Genomic DNA, 26,052 nt, shown 5'->3' on the forward strand with positions numbered 1-26,052 from the left:
GTAAGTTGAGGGGGTCTGCTATTACATAGCCAGAGTTCGTTCCGTAGTGAAAAACGTAGTAAAGCAGTGTATGTGGTGCAAGGTTTATCGAGCGAAGCCGGCCGAACCAAGAATGGCGGATCTACCACATCCCAGATTGAAGCCTTACGTTCGTCCGTTCACATTCACAGGCCTGGACTACTTTGGTCCGTTGATAGTGAAGCATCGTCGGAGTAACGAGAAGCGGTGGGTAGCACTACAGTAGAAGTTCGGTTGGTGCAAATGGTTTAACTGCAATGCTTTTTAACTGCAAGTCCGGTAAGTGCAACAAATTTGCAGTTATCGCACCGCCAACCGTCAAAATGGTGCGCCATGTTAGCCCAAAAGAGCAGTTGGGTCACGTTCACGGTTATTTTATGTCGATTGACAACCTGTTGACATCGGTCAGTCGTTGCAGTTATCGAATTTCGTTCGCTAAGTGAAACGTAAACATGTTGCAGTTATCGAACGTCTACTGTATTTACGTGTTTGACCGTGCGGGCTGTACACGTGGAAGTAGTGCATTCGCTATCAGCAGAAGCCTGTAAAATGGCGATTCGCCGTTTTATTTCCCGAAGAGGTGCTCCGCAGAAAATTTTCAGCGACAATGGCACTAACTTTCGAGGAGCCGCCCGCGAACTTGTCAATGAAACAAGAGCCATCAATCGGGAACTTGCGGCTATATTTACCAACGAAGAAATCGAATGGGTTTTGAACCCTCCATCCGCTCCCCACATGGGTGGTGTGTGGGAGCGTAAGGTTCGCTCAATCAAAGAGGCGTTCAAATCATTGCACCACAGACAACATCTGAACGATGAGGAGCTTATGACCTTCTTTGCCGAGGCTGAAATGATGGTCAACTCCTATCCTCTAACATTTGTACCGTTGGAGGATTCGGCAGAAGAAGCAGTTACACCGAACAATTTCCTCACGCAAAAAAATCCGTTCCGATATACGTGAACTCTTAGTCACGGCAACGGGAACAAACGGGAACTATGCATAGCAACGATAACAACAATAAGAAATGTACACCGTGAACTAGATAGCACGGTTTCTAGAACGCCCATATTGACAGCTGGAACTAGTTCCAGTTGACGGTGTATATTTGCTTGTTCTCATATTTGTGTTTGTTTGTTCACGTTTATCAGAACGGATTTTTTTGCGTGCTGTTGATGAGTTCGAGTGGGGCCAACACGTCATCGAGGATACCTGTTGATGAAGAGGTGCCTCTACGGATAAATTGGAAGTTGATGCAACAGTTGTTAAACCAATTTTGGAAGCGTTGGATCCAAGGATATCTTCCGACAATTGCTCGTCGGACCAAGTGGTTCAGCGATATCCGCCCACTTCAAGTAGACGACCCGGTAGTCATCGTAGATGAAACTGTCCGAAATGGGTGGTTACGAGGCCGAGTTGTGAAGATCTACCCGGCAAAGGATGGTCAAGTAAGGAAAGTCGATGTCCAGACGTCTTCAGGAGTGTTCCATAGACCCGCGATCAAAGTGGCATTGCTGGATATCCTACAGGATAGTAAGGCCATTCAAGGGTAAGGCATTACGGGTCGGGGTGTTACGGGTTGCGCCCGATAGGCCCTTTGGATCGGATCTACACTGAAGCGGCGCGTACAATAGACGACGCGCTGCGGTAAAATGTCATCGTTGACACGTCGTTGGCAGATGACTCAAGGATGACATCAGCGAAATAGAAGATAATGATAAACAACCTTGTGCAAGCGAAGAGCTAATGGTTAAGCTAAATTAATTAAAATCTAAATATTTCGTTCTACCTCTTTTGAAAACGTAGTAATGCATTTGTTATTCTAAGCTTATGAGACTAAAAGGTTTGTAGTGTGCAAAGTTCGTGTAATTAATTGAATTTCATGCAAATAACACTACAACAAAACATGCCCACATGTATGATAACACAAGTTTACAAAATAAAACGAAAGTCGTGAACTTCTGTCAACGACCAAAATTTTTGAAGCACAATTTAGTGCTGATTTCGAAACCGACCTTCAAAAAATTTAAAGTAGAACAGTTTTTGAGATTTAGCTCAATATCGAGTTTTGCAACTTTTCAAAATATGTAATTTACTAAAATTCAAATATATTTTTGCATTTTGCATTTTGTTCAACCAATTTTAAATCTTTTTCCATAAATTAAAAGCTGAAGGTTTTGCGTCAGATTGATGAAATTCATGATGTTGGCGAGTTTTAGGGACGATCTTCTTAAATTTTAGCAAAATTCCCTAATTTTTTTGAAGAAATGTATTTTTTTCAATAAGAAAAAAACAACTTAAAAATTCTTTCTCGACGTTTATTTGACATATCATATGTAGGCGAAATACAGTAAAAAATTCAGCTCAATCGGAGCATTGATTACGGAGAATGAGGTGTGTGAAGTGAGCGACGTTGCTTAAAAATAGAACAAAAATCGATTTCAAATCATCAACCTTGTATGGAAAGTCGAAAAATTTTCCGCTCTACTGTAATTTTTTTCCTTCGCGTTTTCGAACTCAGGGCATGATTCTACACCAAAAACAATCATCAGCTTACCGAGTTCAAAAATGCTGTAAACTAGTGTAATCAGTTCTTAAAACTACAGCTTAAAATCAGTATTATAACTACAAACTATCTAAATTCCTTAATTGTAACCTAATTAGTACGGATATGTAAGTACGGAATGCTATACTCTTATGCAATATCTAATTGAAATCTTAATCTAATAGCTTACGTAACCTTCATAAACGGCAGCAGGAATTCTTATTGGATTTTCATATAGTGAGGAAACTAATTTGTAAGTAGCTTAAATTTATCAATGAAATCGCTTTGTTTATAAACTATCTTTCCAGTCGAGTTTTGCGGAAAATCCTGAACTGCGAAACAGATTTTATTACAGAGGCTGATGACATTAGCCTCATGGTATACGGCGAGTCGATAGAGGAAGTGGAACTGACAGCGGCGCATGCAATTGGCATAATCGAAGACTGGATGAGGTCTCGTCAGCTGGCACACCACAAGACGGAGGTGGTGGTGGTGGTGAACAACCGCAAGTCTGAACAACATGCGGTGGTCACCACAGGCGGGTACGAGATCAACTCCAAGCGCTCATTGAAGCAACTCGGAGTCATGATCGATGATAAGCTGAACTTTGGCAGCCACGTGGAATATGCTTGCAAGAGGGCAAGCATGACGATTATGGCACTATCGAAGATAATGTCAAATAGCTCGGCAATAGTCTCGAGTAAGCGTAGACTTCTCGCGACAGTAGCGGTTTCTATACTACGGTATGGTGCTGCTGCATGGTCGACTGCGCTAGAGGTCAAGCGAAACGTAGAGTGGCTCGGAAAGTACACACAGGTTGATGGGCCTTAGGGTCATCAGCGCATACCGTACGGTGTCAAAGGACGCGGTATGCGTGCTGGCGGGTATGATGCCCATAGCACTTGTGGTGTCAGAGGATGAGGAGTGCTTCACGAGACGTGGCACAAGAGGCGTGAGACGGATTGCCAGAACATCGTCGATGTTGAAATGGCAGAGGGATTGGTCACCCTCCAGCAAGGGCAGATGGACACACAGGCTCATACCGAGCGTGTCCAAGTGGACGAGCAGGCCCCATGGCGAGGAGAATTTTCACTTGACACAATTTCTGGGGTGCTTTAGGTGATATCTGCACAGATTCGGACATACAGGTTCTCCTAAATGTCCGGAGTGTGCAGACTGCGACGAGACCGCGGAGCATGTGCTCTTTGAATGCCCACGCTTCGTGGAGCAAAGGTCGAGTATGCAGGAGGTATGCGGTAGAGATATCACTCCCGACAACATTGTTGAAAGGATGTGTACGGGGGAGGACAAGTGGGATGCTGTTTCTTCCACGGTATCTCGAATCGTCCTTGAACTACAGAGAAAATGGCGAGCCTAACAACAGATAGTTGAGTTGGGTCCCCCTCCTCATCCAGGAGCTTGAGCCCAACGGGTAGTCTATGTACTAGCCAGGGCCCGAGCCTCCGGGGAAGAGCGTACAACTTAAGGCGGTAGCAGGTGGAACGCTTATCATTAGAGTGTACTCATTGTACGAAGTCATCCCCTTTCTCGAAGTCATCCCTAACGGGCGTATCGCGAAGGTACGGAAGAGTGAGAAAGAGGTTTTAGTGTCGACCCCACATAACCTGAGGACCCACCTATCGGGTATCTGTAGAAGCAGATTTCCTCTTTCTATAAAAAAAAAGAGGATCAGTAGGGATGAGTTTAGCTGCAATGCCGTTTCAACGGCTATCACCCATATCGTCTGGGAGCAGAGGAGGTGACGCGTGGACTCGGAGAACGGCTAGTTCAGATGCGGCATAAGAGGTGGTCCAGGGGTTCGGAGTCGGTCGGTCATACCGGTGCCCTGCGGTCGACATCGATCCTTACAGCGAGAGGAAGTCCTGGTGGCGTTGCTGTCGTGGCGTTGGTCTACTGGGTTGGAAAGGGGTCTCCGGTAAGGGCCAGGGCAGGTGGAGACCCTGCTGTCAGCAACCTTCTGGTGCAGCTGATTGGGCCTGGAGGGTAGTGATACTCTTGCCTTCAGCAGGTCAGATCTGGCTGCACGTAGGCTCAATTGATGTCTGCAAAACAGTTGGGCGCGGGTCCGGATTGATCCTGCCCGCCTTCCGAGGACAAAGGGAGTGATGAGGACCACTCGGAAAAATGGCTGAGCGCCAGCATGCTACCATGATGGACTCTCCAAAGCGAGTCATCGAAGTTCGTTGCTGCAGGCTACGCAGTTAAGCTTGAGGGTACGATGTGCAGTAGCCCCTCTCTGAAGCAATGCCTTCTTGGTGGTTCCGGAGAGACGAAGGGTTTGGTGACCATAGGAATGTGTTTAATGGATCGAGGAGAGAGTAGTACTGGCTTTTACTTTTGTTGTAGGAGACGACCTTAACTCCACACTACTCAGACCTTCCTGTTCTGATGTCTGGTGAGCAAATTTCCTCCCTATGGCTTAGAAGGAAAGAAAAGGTACATGATGGTAGGCTAAAACGAACGTGACCGGCTTCGTCTTCTAGACAGCAATGTCAATATAGACGGGGGTACCCCCAGGATATCCTACACTACCTTCGCCTACCTAAGATCTTCACTTACGGTGTTCACGTTGTACAGAAGCCAGAAGAGCAATAGACGAAGATACAAAGGAGTAGATCACTAAGGGGAGGCCTATGACTCCGCTGTAGGCCGTACACATCATGGCATTTTGAAGAGTCTTAAAGAAACGGATGGTCCGAATAGGACTGTTCATAATCCATGTATACAATTGCGTTCAACATACTGTCTTCTTCACTTACCTTTAGGCTGAACATTCCAGATTGAGTCTTCGATCCAGTCCAAATGGTAGGATATTCTGGCATACGCGTCCACCATAGGAAGGTCACTGTTCCTGGTAAAATATTTATCCGAACTTCTGGCTTTTACACCGACTACGGTGAACATGCAGGATCGCCTATTGCTCGACTGCAGTGCATCTCCAGTGGACGCACGTGTCCCATACGAAGCACGTCTCAGTGGATCGGTATTAATGACGCATATTGCGCTATCATTGTTGGTTTCTTCTACCATCCAGTACTCGAACATGGAATTGCATTTCTCAGTGGTTGTAATCCTGTTCTCGTCCGATTCGTATAACACTATCAGATCTGAAAATGATTATATTGATGGATAGGGCAGAATTTGAGTTTTTAAATTCAAAGTTCAGTTCACCTTGCCCCTCGTGCACAAACGTGCTCTGCAAAAGAATATCGTACAGGTTTTCCGTCCAGTCATTTGCCAAACAGGCAGGAATCAGACTGCTGGAGAGCGTGACAGCTCTGGACAATTTCAAAATCGCCAAGTCGTAGTGGGTTTTCTTGTCGATGAACTTCGGATGGCAGAACATTTCCGCCACTTCCACTTCGCCGTATGCTTCGATTCGTACCTTCACCGGTCGGTATTGCGCTGGACTGGAATATCGTTGCTTTTGAATGGAACAACGCGTTATTTCAATTTATAATCTTACCGAACGCAATTGCAAGTTGTAATGACATAGTTTTCTTCTACTAAGACACCATTGCACAGTAACTTTCCGTCAGGCTGGAGAATCATCACCTAATAAAAAACTTGGATTATTCATAATTTTGATAAACGTTTGCAGCTGTAATTTATGCTATATAAAATAGTTTTGGAATCTTTTAAAAAAATAGATTGCTCTGAAGACTATCTTTAAATCTTAAATATCCAATTTAAATTTTAACTTGTGCTAGCTCTATTACTCTCTATTCTATTACTATCAAAACATTACAACTATTTTGGAAATAGTCTGAACTCCAGTTGCAAACTTAGCTCTATTTCGAAATGATTTGAGTTTTGAAATAATAGGGAAATTGTTAAGATTCTCACATTATGCGGGTGTCTATTGTTGATACAATCGCCATTTCTTCGCTTTTTCGACAAACTGCGAAATCTGTCGCATTCTGAAATTTATCATAAACAATTCGTTAGTCATTCTCTCAACATCTCAATATATGTATGCTCAATATACCGCTTTCACTGATCCGTTTCTGCGTCCTGTCCCTTTGTGGTTCACTTTCAGCAAGAACTTCTTTTACCCACGTCAGATACTGTTGAACGTTAACGAACACGGTGTACTTGTACGGGTCCACATTGTGCTTCACTTCGTTCAGCTTTCCGAACGAAACGATACCTCTGAGAACCCAACGGTCGCCATCACTGACGTACAAGCCACCCCCACTGTCTCCCGGTCCCGGGCTGGTTCCTGTGGAGTACGGGAAATTGAGCAATTGGCTAACCCAAGCTACTATATAATTTGTCTGCTACTTGTAGTTGTCAAAAAGAATCCATCCGTTCACTCTACTATTGCTTTTCTTGGTGTTTGAAGGTCTTCAGCAGACCGCGGCCTTAAGGCGAAACTGGATCCATTTCCTCACTTTTTGGTTTGGTTATAAAATAACGAAGCAATATTTTCAAAATCGGTTTTCGTACACACGTGGAGTATGGATCAAGATATCCCCTGATTTTTTTCGTGGTGGATAATGTTTTTCGTTTTTGCAAAAACCATTTTTGAATAAAATTTTACAAAAAAATGGTTTCTGCAAAAACTTTTTCCATCACAAAAAAAATCAGAAGATACCTTGATCCATGCTCTACATGTGCACGAAAACCGATTTTGAAAATATTGCTTCGTTATTTAATAAAAAATCAAAAACCAAAAAAATGAGGAAATGCTTCCAGTCGTAAAAACTTGAAGTATTTTTAGGCAAAGTACGTTTAATTGACAAATTGAGAGATAAATTTGTGGAAAAAACCGCACCAAAACAAGTGGTAATTTTTTCACAAATTTATCTCTCAATTTGCCAAATAAACGTACTTTGCCTAAAAATACTTCAAGTTTTTACGTCTATTTCAGACATACTAGCCGATTGGTATAGCCGGAAAAGGGCACGTTGTCAATGCTTCCAGTTTCGCCTTAAGCACGGAAGCGAGCAACTACATCAGTCAATCCACCAGATTATTGTAAAGATTTGGGAGGATGAAGAATTGCCTACCAGCTGGTTGGATGACCTCATATGCCCAATATTCAAGAAAGGGCACATACAGGGGATGGCCAAAATGTTTGGGATAGGCAACTTTTTTTTCTTCCACAAAAATGTTCAACTTGTTGTAACTTTTCATAGAATGCATCAAAAATTCTGAAATTTTGACTGTTAATCTATTATATGTGCATGATTTGTTCAAATTTGAGCTCGACACTATTTTTAGACAATCAATTTTTGAACTGTCATATCTCGGAAACCAGTGAACCGAATTGAATGAAATTTTTAAATTTTATCAACAATATATTGATACTTGATACAACGCTATAAAATGAAATATTTTCTGACGATGAATAAAGTTATACCGGTTTGACATTTTCACCCATATAGAGGAAAATTAGTCAAATTTACAATGTCATACAAAAAATACTGAATGTGTTATTCTTTCAATCCAAATAGGCTCTAACATATCCATTGGCGTAGCTAGGGGGGGTTCCAGGGGTGCCTGGCACCCCCTAGACCAAATTTGGCACCCCCTAGAATTTTTCCTTGAAAGGCACCTTAAATTTAAAACTTCACACAATAATTCCAATATTTATCAATGTCACATTTGAACAAAACACACCTGGAATTACTTATATACCTGTTATATGCGTTTTGGATATTGATAAGAACAATGAACAGACTTCTCCATGGATTCCTCCAAAAATACCTCTATCTATTTATAAACTGATTTCTCTAGGCCTCCTTTTTGGATTCCTCCCGATATTTCTTCAATAAACTTCCCTTAGGTTCGGCTTCTTGATGGGGTTGTACATACAAGAAATTTCTGCAGAGAGATCCAGCAATTTCTCCGGTTATTCTTCCAGGAATTCCTTCAGAGATTTTATTCAGAGTTTCTTCCAGAACTTTCTCATGGAATTCCTCCAAGAGGTTATATTGGTCTTCCTTCAGGAATTGTGGCTAGGACTTCCCAAGCAACTCTTGCTGAGATTCTTCCAGCAATTTCTCTTAGAACGCTTCCAACAATTCTCACTCTGGTACCTTTAGGAATTCTACTAGGGAAGTTCTTCTGGAAATTCTTCCGGAAAATCTTCCTAGGATTTATCTTAAGATCCCTTCGATGATTCTTCCCGAGATTTCTTCAAAGATTTATCCTTTAAAAATTCCACAAGGGATTTCTCCAAGAACTTCTATTAATTTCTCCATGAATTCCAGCTGGAATTCCTCAAGCAATTCTTTTTAGAACTCCTTCAGAAATACTTCTAGGGGTTTCTTCTGGTATTCCTCCTGTAATTCCTCCCGAAATTCCTCCTGCGATTCCATTAGGGATTCCTCCAGTAAACTTCTACCGATTATTTCAAGGAGATCTGTAGGTATTCCTCCAGGCATTTGTTAGAGGAACTTAGGATACCCCCGACATTCCGGATTCAAGAATTTCTCTAGAAATTACTTCTATGATACCTTCCGAAATTCTTGGAATTCCTTCAGATATTCCAGCTGGGATTCCTCAAGCAATTCCTGGGGTTCTTCCTATGGGCAAGACACTGTGCAAACGAGAGCAACTCTGAGAATTTCTGAGTAACTCTTTTTAGCAATGATCGACGAAATTTATCGAAAGACATCCCCAAAACTGCAACTTTCATTCAGCACATGCAACACTTTGCAGTTTGACATTGGTGCCAGATCACACTTTGGCATAAATGGGAGAAATTGTGAGGAACTGTGAGGAATTCTGAGCAACACCTGGAACACAGATTTGCTCTCGTTAGATCTGTCCTGCCCCTAGTGTTCTTCCAGCTATTCTTCCTCCAGAAATTATAATTGTGGTATGTACTTCAGAAATTATGCTACGGATTCTTCTAAAGCTTTCTCCTGGCTTTTTTGCTGAGATCTTACCAGGTAATCTCCCTGAAATTCTTGCAGAAATTCATTTGATGGTTCTACCAGGGATTTCTCCAAGGACTCATCCAGTTATTCCTTTAGAGATTTTATCCAAAGATTCCTCTAGAAATTCCTCATGGAATTCCTTCAGAAACTTTTTTTGGCCTTCCTCCAAGAATTTTTCAAACAACTCCTCCTGCGGTTCTTCCAACAATTCCTTCAGAATTTCTTACTATGATATGTCCAGAAATTCTTCTAGTGTTTCCTATATGAATTTATCCTAGCATTACGGCTGAAATTCTTTTGGGAAATGTTCCTGAGATTCTTTCAGGAATTCCTCCTGTGATTCCTTCAGGGCCTTCATTACATATTTTTCCAGAATACCTCTACCGGTTCTTGCAGGGGCTTCTCTAGTTTTCGAAGGATTTTTTCTTTAGATTCCCCCAGGCATTCCTGATGGGGGTTCTCTAGAAATTCCTGTATATTTTACTCCAGCAACTCCTCCTAGGATTTCTGCTGAGATTTCTACAATCATACATCCCAGAATCCTTCTAAAAATACCTCCTGAGGTTTTTCTGTGATGTCTTCAGAAGCTCTCCGGTGATTCCTCCAGGTTTTTTTTTATTCAAGTTATTTTATCCAAGGATTCTCTCATAATTTTCTCATGGATTTTCTCCAGGAAACTCCTCTTGGCCTTCCTCCAGGAATTTCAGCTGGATTTCTCAAGCTATTTCTGCTGTAATTCTTGCAGCAATTTCTCCTAAGACTGCTCCAGAAATTCTTACTATAATACATTTCCGAAATCATCTAGGGATTCTTCTAAGAATTTTTACAGAGATTCCTACAAAAACTTACTGGAATTATTCAAGGAAATCTTCCTAGGATCCTTGCAGAAGTACCTTCGGTGTTTCTTCCTAGAAATCCTAAAGAGTTTTTTTACCTGGGATTTCTCCAAATATTTCTCATTGGATTCCTCCAGGAACTCCTTTTGACTTTCATCCAGGAACTCCTTCTGGGATTCCATAAGCTATTCCTGCTGCTTCTGTTTCAGGCATGCCTCCTAGGTCTCCTCCAGAATTTCTTACTGAACTACCTGCAGGAATCCTTCTAGGGATTTCTCCAGGCATTCTTGCGGAGATTCTTCTAGGAAATTTTCCTATGATACTTCCAGAAATGCCTTTGATTTTTTCAGGGATTTTTCTGAAGACTCAACCAAGAATTTCTTTAGAGTTTTTAACCATGGATTACTCTAGAAATTAATCGTGGTTTTACTCCTGGAGCTCCTCTTGGCCTTCTTCAAAGAATTCCACTGAAGGAATCCCAATAGAAATCTCTGTAGGAATTTCTTAACGAATTTCAAGAGTAGTTGGAATTTCCAGAGAAATCCTAGGAGGTATTACTAGACAAATCTCTAGTGAAATCCTATAGGAATGAACGGGAAAAACTAATTGGTTAGAAGGCAACGAATGTTGCTCATTGACAAATTGAGAGATGAATTTGTGAAAAAAAAAATCGCATTCTGGTGGGATTCGAACCTTGGATTCGAACCCACGACTCCGTATTCGCTAGACTTAGAGGGTTCCTTCGTCATGGTTGTTTTTTTTTTTTTTGAAAATTTCTGTGGTAGTCTTTAATCAGCAATTTCTTTGGATTTTTATTTCTATAATTTCAATGGCTATTCCTCTGAAATTATTTCATCAATGTATTTTTCAGTTTTTTTTTGCAATTTTCTTAGGCAATTTTAACGTGATTACTTTTGCCATTCTCTATGATTTGATTGTATTCATATATATTGCTTCCGTGAATTGCTGAACTGGAAATTCAGAAATTCTCAACTGGACTTGCTCAAAGAAAATCCTATGAAATTCACGAAAACCTTCCTGACAAAATCCCAAAGCAATAGGCTCCTAAAATGAAAAATATTTTTCCGATTTTGTTGTATAACACGAAAAAGCATGCTATTCTGATCTTAATAGATTTTTTTCCGAACTTAAACAATAACAGATTTGCTAATAAACTCGAAAATAGAGCTTGCTGACGTTTATTCACCTCTCTCTTTCAAGCATGCCGGCGGGACAGGATTTGTTTTCATCGGGAAACCTTTCCTGATGACAACAAATCCTATTCCGCCTGCATGTTTGAAAGAGAAAGGTGAATAAACGTCAGCAAGCTCTATAAAATAATGGTAAACAGTTCTTGTTTGACTTTCGAGGTCAACCTTGACGTAACGAAAGTGGACCGACGGGTTGCAAAAGAAATCACATTGGCTCACTTTTGACAACAAATGTTCCTGTTTGACATACACGGTAAACAAAATTTATTCAAAATTGAGTGCTGAACAAGAAGAGTTTTAAAAAATATGAAATTTTTGAAATAGTTATTTTATGAGCTTTACCTGAGCCTATTGCCTATTGCCGGAAAAAATTCCATCAAAATTACCTTAAAACTTTCAAAGTAGTTGCCAAAAGCATTTATATAAGAATTACCAGAGGAATTTTGGAAGAAAATATTGGAACTTTTCAATAAAATTGGCCAAATCCAATCTCAAAATAAATTGCCGAAATATATTCTAAAAAAAATCCACAAACAGTCACAAAAAAATCGAAGAAATTCTCAAAGAATTTTCCGGAATCATGAAAGGCATTTCTGAAGAAACTTTAATGTAATGCCAAAATTAATCGCCGTAGAATCACTGTGACAGAATTTTTAAAGAACTGGCAAAGATTTTTTTTAATAAATTCCCGAAGGAAGGCTCTAAGAAATTTCGCGAATGGATTTCCAAAGGAATTATCCAAGAAGTTCCCAAAGTAATAATCGAAGTTTCCTAAATTTCCAATAGAATTGCTGATGAAATTCCCAAATAAATTTATCAATGCTGTGGTATATCCAGTATTCCTGACAACACTTGCCATGCCATGCTGCTGCGATAAGCATTCGATGGAGTTGAATGTTTATGAACTGATCGAGTTTCGTCGTGTCAGCATTGCATGTGCGGTGCGGTCCCACGGTCTGGACTGACCGCAGTTCTAAGACACATCGATCGTATGATCGTCCAAGCCCCTCCCCAATCCAACTTTGTATGTGTTAGTAATTAAGTAGGTCTAAGAAATATCATGAATAAAGCACAAGCCATTATGGTCAGAACCAACGTAGAGTGAAGTCCGATTCTTCAAGAGAACTCCCGTGGAAAACGTAAACTACCTCAATGCAAGTAACATCGGAATTGCCGAAGATAGTCCAAAATCACCTGCTGCAGGAATTCCTTACATAATAACTGCAGAAATTGTATAAAGAATTATCATTAAAATAATAGAAGCAATTTATAAAAAAGAGTTTCCGAAGGGGTTCTCGAAGAAATTGGCGAAGGAACACTGATTAGCATAGATAATAAAAGTCCAAAAAATTGACGAAAATACCAAAAAAAAGTAGAATGACTTGCCGAAGACATTTCCATATAAAATGTGAGGAAGTTCCCAGAGTTATTGTCGAATGAATTACCAAAGACTTCACTAAAAGAATTCCCAAAGGAATTACCTGAAGAGTAATTTGAGAATTTTAAAGAAGCAAATATCAATAAAATTGCTGACATTAACAAAACAATGCTTGAAACACTACTAAAAAAATTGGCAAAGGAAATCCCGAAAAAACATTTCGAATGAAATAAAAAAAAGCCAAATAAACTCCTAACGGAATTGCCAAAGAAATTTCCAAAATAATTGCCAATGAAATTTTCAAAGGAGGTGTGAAAGGTGCTTCGTACCAAATTCAAATTCCAAACATATTACCAAATAAATTCTTAAAAAATTTGCCGAAGAGGATCCGAAGATATAACCGAATAAATTTACAAAACCCAAAGAAATTACTGAGAGATTACCAAAAGAAGTCTCGATTGAAATAAATTGCTAAACCATAGGTTCCCAAACTTTCAGGTCGCGCGACCCCCTTTTGCCAGCTGACGTAGTTTTCGCGACCCCCCATAGAAATTCCCTCATTTGTTGTCTGTTACAGTAAAAAAAATTACTGTCCCTCGCGACCCCTTGGATGAACGCCGGCGACCCCCCTGGGGGGTCGCGACCCACAGTTTGGGAAACCATGTGCTAAACAATTTCCAAATAAATTGACGGAAATATTTCCTGAGGAATTACCAAAAGAATGTTCTGCCGAGAGCACAAATTTCTTGTGTTATACGTATAAAAACCAGAATCAATTATCCAAAATGTATGGAGCTAAAAATTTGACTGATTACCACAATGTTGGTTTAACGTAAGTCAAAATTTTAGCTTTATACACCATTCCCTTCACCAGATATAATATCAATCCAGTCGAAATTGGAATTTGGTGTGAGCATCAGAACCCCGAAGAGAAAAATCGAAGGTTGCTCGCACCAAATTCCAGGTTTCAACTGGGTTGATAATATGTTCATGAAGCTTCAGAACGGAACTATAATACAAGTTACACGCAAATTTGTGGATATTTTATAATAGTTTCCGAGATATACACTTCTAATAATTGCTCTGAAAATATATTTTACGGACCTGATTGTTTTCTATCCTCAAAGCAAAGAGGTTATCGAGATAATTGTTAAGTTCAAACTGAAAATGCAAATTCCATGATTATACGCAATCAAGTTTTCAAACCTCACATGGCGGAGAAAGTGTTAAATCAGTACAATGGATTGGATTTTCCAAAAAAAAAGTTCTTTATAATACAGCGCGTTTAAATTTACGGGCTAATTTTTCCCGTGACGCAGTATATCATTATACTAAGAAATTGAGAGTGGATCGGTATTTCCCTTTAAAAAAACAAAACAACCTGGAATCCACTGAAACTGGCACCCCTTGGGCACCCCCTAGGAAAAAATCCTAGATACGCCAATGAACATATCTTATCAGAGATATCTTGAGAACAGAAGCGGAACATCTTTGGATCTCAACACTAAAATTTAATGACATTTGTATCGTTTACTTTACAACCATTTACCCTTTGGCTATTAAACATCAATCGTCTATCGTTATACTGCAAATAGCTTAAGCTACTCCAGACCCTACCAACATTATCCAATCCAAATCTGCTCGAATGTGGAACTTGAATGTGTAGGCGAGAGTAACGAAACTATAGTAAATTTCCACGACGCAGAATGATGTAATTGGTTCGCTAAAGGACACTGCGGATAACGATTAGGTTTCGTTAATTTACGGCGCAAATATATTTGAATGCCTACTCTAAAGTCTTGGGACTACAAAAGGGTAGCCATCTCATTCAAATCACTTTTGTTGGAGTGCTTGAATAGCTCGGATTGTTTTTAAGAGAAGTGATTTTTCCCAAATATTTAACACGTGTTCAATTTGTTTAATAGTAAAGTTTGAACTAGTAAAGAAAAGTAAGTGCCATCAAAACGAATAGTAGAATTTGTATTCAAATTAAGGCTTATTACGGCATCATCAGAATCGGCAGCCATGTTGGATATGTGGCTCGAAATTTCAAAGTGATATTCTCTGTTATTAAAGCGAATATTCTTATAAAAAAAGTATAATCCTTTATGCTCACTCGCAGTGATTACGATGATACTTTTTCTGCTGCGTTGCTGCAGAATTGACGATTTTTTATCACTTCAAAAACGCGAGGCAAACAATCATTGAAAAGCAAAAAATCAATGATTCGTTTGAAAGCTCAGTGATGCATCATAACACCTCAATATCTTTAAGGACAAACGTCTTGAAATCCCGCTTCAACAGAGCATCAGAACTTCAAACGCACAAATGTCAATAAGCAAGCTTCAAACAACAGTGCATTTTATTATTCTATTCTTGCTCACTTGTAATAAGCTTAAAATAAAAAGATCAAGTCCGCTGGTTTTGTTTACGAAAAGATTTGTGCGCTCGAAATCGTGAGTAGGTGCCAAAGTCGGCCATTGTGGTGGCCATTTTGGGATTATAACAAGTCTGTCCTTAACGCATTTAGGAATTGAAGGCCTGAAATAATAAAAACCTAACACATTTTGTAGAGTGAAATAAGCAACGGTTAAGAAAAGTCCAGGTGAGAACCGCGATGAGAAAATTCAAATAAGTTGCTTTACTGAGACCCCTCTTCACGTTAATAGATTTCCATTAACGTGGTAGCTGGTTCTGGATCGGATAATCCTCCGAAATCGGATCGGATTGTGAATTCCAGCAGTTCGCGCTTAGGCAGTGGTGGATTCGTGGTGTTTTATGCAACCAGCAATACAAACGAACTCCAAGCCTTGGGGTCCAAGGACACGGAAACGCTTCGAATCCGTGAGCTGTGATCAACCACCCACCACCCGTCGGAAAATTTGTTCTACTGAATTCCGATTAGGCGCCGAACTATTCTAACCTCTCTTCGTCAAGCCGAGAGAGTGAGCGAGTCGCGTAAGCGCCACGCGCGTGGGAGAGTATTTGTGGAGCGAGAACCTAAACCACACAAATAGGTGCGGAATTCGTTGCCCAGTCTCGTCGTCGAGGAGCTGTGTAGCCGAACAGGTGAAAAGGGTCTAATCAGATCAGTGGTCACTGTAGAATAAGAAATTGAGCTCAATTTGAATTTAGGAACCAATTGTATTAGAAAACCTCGTGTCTAGATCTCGAATGAACTATTAAACTAAATTGAATTACTAATGAATTCACGATCGAATCAGTGGCGTAGCCAGAAATTTGCTTTGGGAGGGGTTTTCGATGTTCAATATTACTTTTTTTTATTTGACGCTCACATTTCGTAAAAATATACACTGAATTTGAGCCATAGGGTCAAAGTAGCGGCGCAGCCGAAAAATTTTTTCATCACAGAGCGTTTTATACTGGAAATTTGTTCAAGAAATTTTGGCTCTGGGGGGGGGGGGGGGGGGGGTTAACCCTAAACCCCCCCCCCCCCCCCCGTGGCTACGCCAGTGGATCGAATAAATAGAATTTTAAATTGCAAGGTGAATTTGGCACTCCCACCGAAGTTATTGGGAGATTGGGAGTTTCAGGCCGGGCATCCCTGAAGGATCTTCCGCCAACGACCTCCATTAAGGAGTGGCGCATAAGTCGTTTGCAGGTTTTGAAAGAAATATTTCGTTCCGCATTTTCAGGAACTTAGCAATGTAACGCTCAGTCCGCAGTTCGTAAAAAAAGCGTTACACATTGATCTAAAAAAATACATTTTTTCAAGAAAGATCCAAAAAGTTTCAATTCATGATAACTTTTTTCAACGATCAAAAAGTACCTATGTTTTAATGCCATGAGAAGCATCAATGTACTGTTAATAAACGTTCAACAGTTCATTGAATTCGGTTCACTAATTTCCGAGATATGACAGTGCGAAAATAAGTTCTCTAAAAATAATGTTTGACGTCAGTGTATGAATAGACTAGGCAGAGAACACATCGTGTTTTTTTCTATCCGGCTATTTGTAGTCCTCTACGATATCCAATCGCGTTAAAAACTAATTTTCCTCACCGTAATTTTTTTTTTCGCGGCTTAGATACAAAAAAAATAACGGTCGTGACGGGAACAGTGAAATTATCAATCATTTTTGTGTTTGCAAAAGACGGTTCCACTTGTGGTTAAGGACAGACTTGTTAGAATCCCAAAATGGCCGCCACAATGGCCGACCTTGGCACCTACTCACGATTTCAAAAGCACAAATCTCTTCGGTAACCAAACCAGCACACCTGAGCTTTTTTATTTTAAGCTTTTTACAAGTGAGCAAGAATAGAATAATAAAATGCACTGTTGTTTGAAACTTGCTTCTTGAGATTTGTGCGTCTGAAGTTCTGATGTACTGCTGAAGCGGGATTTCAAGAAGTTTGTCCTTAACAAGTGTACGATCTGCAACCACAACAACCGTATGAAGAAGTCACCCGTGATAGTGCCATAGTGTGAAGAACAATCCGAACTGCATACAATGTAAATCGTTGGTCCCAGTAGTGTGTGATTGTTTTGTTAAAAAACTCTCAGTGAGTGTCCAGCGCTGGTTAGCACAAACTTCGGCTAGAAATAGAGAGATCAAAATAAACCCGATCTGCACAGTGAAACACTTCATTGACACGGTGGTCAAAATTTGACTGAAAACCTGATTTGGGGTAGGTAACAGGTGACTGTTACCCCTTTATCCGCCGGTTATCGGCGATCTTATCGGATGTCTGGTGAAGCAATAAATCTGTAAGTGGAAAGCTGGTAACGATGACACCCCCCAATGGGGGAGACCCCGGAGGGTCGTTAGGTCGCAGACTTCCGCTATTTATGGATCCTCGGAATGAATTCGGACGGATTACGATATTGCAGCTGACTGGTCGTGATGGCGCAGATCTTCCAATGGACCCATATCTGATCGGAAAAAGCGTCGAACAACTAGTTGGCGAAACGGCTATCGAATCGGCAACAAGCGAGCAACGTGGTAAACGGTACACGCTCAGAGTTCGGAATCCAACTCACGTTGAAAAGCTGCTTAATATGAGTAAGCTAATGGACGGTACAGAAGTCTGCATAACCCTGCACCCCATCCTAAACGTGAGCAAATGCACTATTTTCTGTTCTGATGCCATCCGCTATACTGAAGAAGAAGCACTAGCTAAGCTCAGTGCACAAAACGTAATTAAAGTGCAAAGGATCACCCGCATGGAGAATGGTAATCGGGTTAATACTCCGGTGTTAATTCTAACGTTTAACCAAACAACATACCCCGAGCACGTTAAGGTCGGCCTGTTGTACGTCCCTACCCGTCCATTCTATCCAAACCCACTCCTGTGTTACAACTGCCTCAACTATGGTCATTCGAAGGTACGGTGTCCAAGTTCTAAACGTTGTCATAACTGCTCTGCGGAATACCACGCAGACCAATGCGAACAACCCACCTTCTGCTGCAATTGCGAAGGTGATCATCGCCCAACCAACAGAAGATGCCCTGTATACCGGAAAGAAGCCGCTGTTGTGAAGCTCAAGGTGGATAATAATCTGACTTACCATGAAGCAAGACGGCGAATTGAAGAAAGAAATCGGCCCTATGCACAAGCCACTGCATAACCGCGGCTTGATGTACAAAAAATCGAAGCTCTGATGGAGGAAAACAAGAAGAAAGACGAATTAATCACCAAACTTCTCGCTGACAACAAACAAAAAGATGAAACCATCCAGAAGCTTTTCGACGATTTGAATCGGAAAAGTGAGCAGCTTGAAATTCTGACGCAGAAAGTGGACAACCTGCAGGCCAGTTTGAGCACACCATCCATCGCTACACCAGGTCCAGTCAAAGCTTCAACATCTTCAGAAAGAAGTCCTCCGAGGCAGCCTAAAAGCACTGCTAGAACCGACCGTGGAAAACTACGAGCAACACGAAACGTAAAAAGAGAGGATAAACAACTACGAAGATCAAAACGCCTGCTCTACGTCTCGCCGGATAGTCGAAGTCCTCCAGCCAAAGCTATTAGACCCGTTACATCCGACACCGAATTAGATTCAATCATCGAGTACGAGGAAGAAGTGGTTGATACCACCGACACCGAAATACTATCAGGAGATCAAAATTCACCAACCCAACATGTCGCCGACCCATAAGAAGTCACAAAACCCCGATCAACCCACTTCTACTGACCATAGCACCATCATCAACACCAATTCCACAATCAACACTACCAACCAAAATAGCTGTACAAACCCAAAGACCCCAGTCGTCAACATTTCTATGGGTTTGAGAAACCCTAGGCCATTCCCTGCACCAACCCTGACCGAGAATGTCCCACAATCCTGTGATGAGCTCTCGGCGGCAGTTGGTGTGGGGGGCCTGCTATCACAGGCAAGTACCATCGATATGAACCCAAAACCGTACAATACAATCCCGCGCAACTTTCCAGCTCATAATCACCATCAACAAACACCTACAGTGAGACCGGAAACAAGAAACCATTACAGAAATCCCATCACCTCAGTATCTGCATCCAACCTTAGTAATACTTGGATCACCAGCCCCGTCATCGATTCTATGGGTTTGCAAAACCCTAGGCCTTTCCCCATACCAACCCTGACCGAGGATGTTCCACAACCCTGTGACGAGCCTTCGGCGGCAGTTGGTGTGGGGGGCCTGTTATCACAGGCAAGTACCAACAATGTTAACTTAAAACCGTCCATTTCTATCTCGACCGACTTTCCAGCCCATAAGCAACGTGGCGAACGTCAAACCAACAGAACGAAATTCACGCAACGGCCCAGTCCCCCAAAAACTGTCCTCAGCCAAGATCGGTCTCAGACCCCGACGACTGCATCCAGCTTGCGAAACATCCGGAACAGCTTGTTCGTTAACGCTTCCATGGGTTTGAGAAACCCTAGGCCTTTCCCTGCACCAACCCTGACCGAGGATGTTCCACAACCCTGTGACAAGCCTTCGGCGGCAGTTGGTGTGGGGGGCCTGTTACCACAGGCAAGTACTACCACTGTAAACTCAAAATCGCCCAGTACAATCCCGCTCGACTTTCCAGCCTTCAAGCGACAGTTTCCTCGTGGCGAATACCAAGACCAGCAAAACGAAATTCAAGCAACGATCCTTCCCCTAACTAGACGTCCTCAGCCAGCATCCAACACAGACGACTACACGATGTTCGACTGAAACCAGACCATCCCGGTAACTCCATCCAACTCTTGCAATCATGCGATCACCAACCCCGTCAACGTTTCCATGGGTTTGAGAAACCCGAGGTCTTTCTCTGCACCAACCCTGACCGAGGATGTCCTACAACACTGTGATGAGCCCTCGGCGGCAGTTGGTGCAGGGGGTTCGTTATCACAGGCAAGTAACATCAACGAAACCCTGATTGCGCCAAATACAACCCACCTCAAACTTCCAGTCCCTTCGCAACACACTTCCGACTACGAGAGACATGATCGACAGGACGGCATGCGGACAACGAACTCAAATCGTACCAGACCCTCTCTGCCAGCTTCGGTATTGTGCGACGCTGCAGCCTACGACCGGTTGTTTCGGTGCCAACAGTTACCAGAAGCCAATCGACCAACAATAATGACTTCACAACCTGAATCGAACTCCACTTAGTCATTTTTGCCAACTTCGACCCCAGCTCAACGTTGCATTTCTCCACAATCAGCTGTATCCACCCTCTCTACTCGACCTGAAAAAGTGACTCGAATCGCACTGCAATGGAATATTAACGGTCTGTTCAACAACCTTGGGGACCTCCAAATATTGACCTGCAAAAACCCTCCTCAAGTCCTAGCTCTACAAGAAGTTCACTGCCGTGAATCAATAGGTCTCAACCGCCTTCTGCAGGGTCAGTATCACTGGTATGTAAAATCAGGCTCGACACGTTTTCAAAATGTTGGTATAGGTGTCCTCCACTCCACTCCTCACACTTTCGTCCCGCTAGACGCATCTTTCATAGCGCTGGCGGTTAAGGTTGAACTACCTTTTCCTCATACAATTGTTTCTATATATTTGCCACAATCGTGTAATAGTGACATGGGAATTCAGTAGAACTCGTAGAACAACTCGAAAGACCGTACCTCATACTAGGGGACCTGAACAGCCACCACTATGCCTGGGGATCATCTAAAACCGACAACAGAGGTGCTGCTATCCTTGAGGTTGCCGAAAGAAATGACTTGATAGTGCTGAACGACGGGAGCACTACCTTTAGTCGGGGTTTTTGTAGTTCCTGCTTAGACGTCTCTCTTGCCTCAAGCGAGATCGTAGGCCGTTTTAAATGGTCTATCCATGCAGATCCAATGGGTAGCGATCATCATCCTATTGAAATCCAAAGCAACGATCGTCCACCAGAAACAACTAGACGACGAAGATGGCGCCTCGACGAAGCTGATTGGATCAATTTCGAACAAGATATTCTCGCTCTAATCAACCCGAATCACACATACGAACCCGATCAACTTAGTGACCTGATCTACAAGGCCGCCGAATCCAACATACCTAGAACAAGCAACAAAACGGGATCAAAAGCACTGCATTGGTGGATCAAGGACACAGAAGCTGCAGTTAAAGCACGAAAAAAGCCCTTAGAAGATGCAAACGTACTCCAAAAACACATCCAGACTGGGGCCAAATTCGCCAGAACTATCAACAACTAAGAAATGAGTGTGGAGATGTCACCCGAAAAGCTAAAATGGAGTCTTGGGAGGCCTTCCTAGACGGTTTTGACAGTAGCCAACCTACTATAGAGTGAATGCGATGAGCGGAAAAAGGAGATCCCAAGGTATCGGGATCAGAAGTAATGGCGTTGTGTCGCGCGATCCAGCTTTTGTATCCGACACCTTAGGCGAATATTTTGCAGAACTCTCGTCTATGTCTGCATACAAAGATAGCTTTCTCGTTGCGCAGACTAAATTACAACGCACAACATTTAGTCCTATCCCAAATGGTGCAGAAGATTGTGACTTTAACCGGACTTTTTCAATGGCGGAACTGCTTTTCGCACTAGACTCCTCCAAAGGGAAATCTGCCGGACCAGATAATATTAGCTACCCTATCCTAAAGCATCTTCCGTTACGGGTCAAAATCTCTCTCCTTGAAAGCATCAACCACGTATGGATGACCGGCAGCTTCCCGAATCAATGGCGACACAGTTTAGTGGTGCCAATACCGAAAAAGAGCACAGGGTCGACTGAGCCTCGCGATTACCGTCCCATCGCTCTTACCAATTGTGCATCGAAAGTCATGGAGCGCATGGTCAATAGACGACTGATCACCTTTCTTCAAGAACTCAACCTCTTGGACCATCGACAACATGCCTTTATGAAAGGCAGGGGAACCGGATCGTATCTTGCATCTCTTGGACAAACAATTGACGACGCTCTAGCAAACAACCTTCACATCGATATTGCAGCTCTAGACCTGTCTAAGGCCTATAATAGAGTTTGGCGACCCGGAGTTCTACAACAACTTATCGACTGGGGGTTCACAGGAAACATGGGAAAGTTTATCCAAGGCTTCCTGCAAAACAGAACCTTCCAAGTTCTGATCGGAAACACACGCTCCAAAATATATGCAGAAGAGACTGGTGTACCACAAGGTTCTGTACTGGCAGTGACCTTATTTCTAATTGCTATGAATTAGGTTTTCGAAGATTTGCCGAAAGGTATCTTCATTTTTGTTTACGCCGATGACATTATCATCGTTGTGGTCGGTAAGAAACCCAAGCTTATCCGACGAAAATTGCAAGAAGCCGTGAGAGCCATTGCAAAATGGGCGAACAAAGTTGGGTTTACAATGGCTACTGCTCGGCTACTTCCCTTTCGAGCGGGGTGTTCCCGCCCATATGGAAAGTTGCCATTATGTTTCCTGTCCACAAAAAAGGTGACCGGAAGGACGTGAATAATTACCGAGGCATATCATCTCTGTGTGCTATTTCCAAGTTATTCGAACTCGCAGTTCTGGATCCTCTGTTATTTCACTGTAAGCAGTACCTGAGCGATGACCAGCATGGCTTCATCTCGGGAAGATCAACCACTACAAATCTTTTGTGCCTCACATCTCACGTCACAGAAGGATTCGCGGCATCTACTCAAACGGACGTCATCTACACTGATCTCTCTGCGGCATTCGATAAACTCAACCACTCCATCGCAGTCGCTAAATTAGAAAGATTAGGAATTAGCGGAAATATTCTGCGATGGTTCGAGTCGTACCTGGTCAACCGAAGATTCACCGTAGCAGTCGAAGGCTTTTGTTCTAAGGAGTTCGTCGCCTCTTCCGGTATTCCTCAAGGAAGTCATTTGGGACCACTAATATTCCTCCTGTACTTCAATGATGTAAACCGAGTGCTGAAATGTCCCCGCCTTTCCTACGCAGATGACCTGAAGGTTTACTTGAGAATACGTTGCCTTTCCGATGCAGCTCGGCTTCAGCAAGATCTGAACAACTTCGACCAATGGTGTACTTTAAACTGCATGGTCGTTAACCCAGAAAAATGCTCCATTATAACTTTCGCTCGAATCCGTAACCCCGTCATCTTCAATTACAAGCTTCGCGATAAAGTAATCCAACGTGTGGATCGCATAAAGGATCTCGGTGTTATCCTAGACGATAAGCTGCAGTTTAATTGCCATGTTTCGTACATCGTGGAAAAAGCGTCTCGTACATTGGGGTTCATCTTTCGTATCGCTAAAGACTTCACCAGTGTATACTGCCTCAAATCACTCTATTGCTCGTTGGTTCGATCAATACTTGAGTACTTCTCGGTTGTATGGCATCCTTATTACCAAAATGGGATTGAGAGGATCGAGTCCGTCCAGCGCCGCTTCCTCCGTTACGCTCTTCGCCGTCTGCCTTGGCGTGATCCTCATAGGCTACCCAACTACATAAGTCGATGTCGATTGATTCATCTGGACACACTTCAAGTACGCAGGAACGTCTCTAGGTCACTATTCATAGCAGATGTTTTACAGGGTCGGATTGACTGCTCCGCTATCCTAGAAGCTGTCAATCTAAACGTTCGTCCCAGGGCGCTTCGAAATAATTCTATGTTACGACTACCTTTTCGGCGCACCAATTACGGCCTAAACAGCGCACTATTGGGCATTCAGCGAACTTTCAACAGGGTGGCATCAGTGTTTGATTTTAATTTAAGTCGTGAAAATGTTCGTCGTAGCTTTTTCTCTTTTTTCTCTAGTTCGGATAACGATTAGTAACAAACTTTTCATGTTTTTTTTTGTACAAATGTATTTGTCTAGTTTAAGTTTTATTCAACCATTGGGACCATTATTGTCTGTTGGTGTTGTCAAATAAATAAATAAATACTGAAAAATGTGTGATTTCCCACTGTTGCGCATTTCGGCACAACCCTTGGATTAACCCAGTTAACGTCGCAGGAAAAGTCATCCCATTCAAAAAGGAGCTGCGAGTACTTGGAGTTACATTGGATAGTAAATGCGATTTCAAATCCCACTACAACACTGTTAAAAAGGAAACAGAAAGCAGAGTTCGTCTGATAAAGGCCCTTAGCGGCCGCCATAAAGTGAATAACCGAAGATCACTTTTGAATATTGGACGAAGTATCGTGATAAGCAAACTTATCTAGGGACTTGAAATCACCGTTCGAGCTTCCACAGCCATGATCGACTTACTCAGTCCGGTATACAACAAAGTTATACGAGTCACATCCGGGTTACTTCCCAGTTCGCCCACTTTGGTATCGTGTGTTGAAGCTGGACTTTTACCATTCCCGTACATGCTAACGATAGCCGTAGCGTCTCGAGCTATTAGTTACCTTGAGAAAACCTTCGGGGACATTTCAAATGTCTTTATTCTCGAAAAAGCTAAAACCCTTGTCAGACAATACGCACAGATGGATTTCCCCCCGGTAGCACAACTCTATCGAGTCGGAGATCGACGATGGGATCACACCAGTCCAAAAATTGACTGGACAATCAAGCTGGCAGTACGAGCAGGAGACTCTACAGCTAAAGTATCTGCAGTTCTCAACAACCTATTGAACCAAAAGTACCCCGCACACGCAAAAATCTTCAAGATTTGAGAATTTTTGATGCACTCTATGAAAAGTTACAGCATTTTGAACTTTTTTGTGAGAGAAAAAAAAAGTTGCCTATCCCAAACATTTTGGCCACCCCCTGCATGTTTGTGGCGCATTATTGTTGATTATATTAGGCATCATCCTAATTGTGATGTTGTGCAAATAAATGTACCTATGTATTAATAATTTTAAAATAAACCCAGCCTTGTATTACCGTTTCTATATCCAGCACAGAACACATTTTCGTCCAAAATGTTCCCGAACAGCAGTCGATCGTCTTTGAGGCACTGCACGTGACCCACTATGGGTAGCGAAGAAGTCCGTAGAACCTCCGATATGGTTTCATTCTCCGTCGTACCCCATCCGGCAATCCAACCGCGTAGGCCTTCCAATTCCCGTAAGTCACGGTCCACTTTCTGGTCCAAACAGATTGGAATGACGTATTCAAAGTATTCCACCGGCAACCGGAGCACCAGCACCGCTATATCATTCCTATGCACTCCGTATTCCGGGTGAACATGGGCCTTGCTAACGTCGCGAATCACCACGTTATCGGTCACCTTCGACAGATTGTGCTGACCGAAGTGCAGTTCAATCTCATGCAAGATCGCCGGCAACAGTAAGTTCCGAGAGATGCGTTTCACTACGCAATGAGCTGCCGTCAGTACGTGTCTCTCGTTCACCAATGTACCTCCGCACTTGTATTGGAACCCCACACCGTCTATCTTATGGAACACGGCCGCATGCCAGGGCCATTGGCCCTCTTCTACTACCCATCCCTGGTGGACCAGCGGAAGGAAGCCGTGCTGTCTGATGCCACACTGGTAAAATGCATCGGTGAGACGCAAGTGAATGAAACACAAAACACTAAATACCGGTAATTGCACTAAGAATTTCATCACTCGTTAGATCACGACTGCGTCGCAAATAGTACTGCATAAGCAATCAGCTTCTTAATCGAACGACTATTGCAAACCAAGCAGTGGCGTAGTCATAAAATAACCCTGGGTGGTTAAGGGGACAAACCGGTTCAACTAGTGCATTTTTAGTTTGAAATCCCCAACGTACACACTTAGATTTTTTTACAGTATTCGGTAATT

At 42.3% G+C, this 26,052-nt stretch overlaps 1 protein-coding gene and 1 long non-coding RNA gene across 2 annotated transcripts; one reads left to right on the forward strand and one right to left on the reverse strand.

The window, feature by feature from the left end:
* The first annotated feature begins 1,722 nt into the window (after nt 1-1,722).
* Nucleotides 1,723-2,815, forward strand: LOC115271085 (uncharacterized). Its single transcript, XR_003899727.2, has 3 exons — nt 1,723-1,858; nt 2,622-2,688; nt 2,746-2,815. It is a non-coding gene; the product is annotated as an uncharacterized LOC115271085 (long non-coding RNA).
* Nucleotides 2,816-5,332: 2,517 nt separating this feature from the next.
* On the reverse strand, nt 5,333-25,955 carry LOC109401090 (polyserase-2-like). The gene is made up of 6 exons (XM_062857569.1): nt 25,167-25,955; nt 6,570-6,803; nt 6,428-6,501; nt 6,048-6,136; nt 5,753-5,991; nt 5,333-5,688 (listed from the first exon to the last, which is right to left on the reverse strand). The coding sequence occupies exons 1-6, from the start codon at nt 25,849-25,851 to the stop codon at nt 5,333-5,335; spliced, it is 1,677 nt and encodes a 558-aa protein (XP_062713553.1). The 5' UTR covers nt 25,852-25,955.
* Between the last annotated feature and the right edge of the window lie 97 nt (nt 25,956-26,052).

The sequence above is a fragment of the Aedes albopictus genome, chromosome 3 (assembly GCF_035046485.1).
Source record: "Aedes albopictus strain Foshan chromosome 3, AalbF5, whole genome shotgun sequence".
NCBI lineage: Eukaryota > Metazoa > Arthropoda > Insecta > Diptera > Culicidae > Aedes > Aedes albopictus.

What these genes read in the sequence shown, in the direction of transcription:
- LOC109401090 (XM_062857569.1), bottom strand. Translation starts at nt 25,851, where the DNA reads ATGAAATTCTTAGTGCAATTACCGGTATTTAGTGTTTTGTGTTTCATT. An exon ending in CTGTGCTGGATATAGAAACG is followed by an intron (nt 6,804 to 25,166) that starts GTAATACAAGGC and finishes CGTACTCCACAG; the next exon opens with GAACCAGCCCGGGACCGGGA. An exon ending in ACAATAGACACCCGCATAAT is followed by an intron (nt 6,137 to 6,427) that starts GTGAGAATCTTA and finishes GTTTTTTATTAG; the next exon opens with GTGATGATTCTCCAGCCTGA.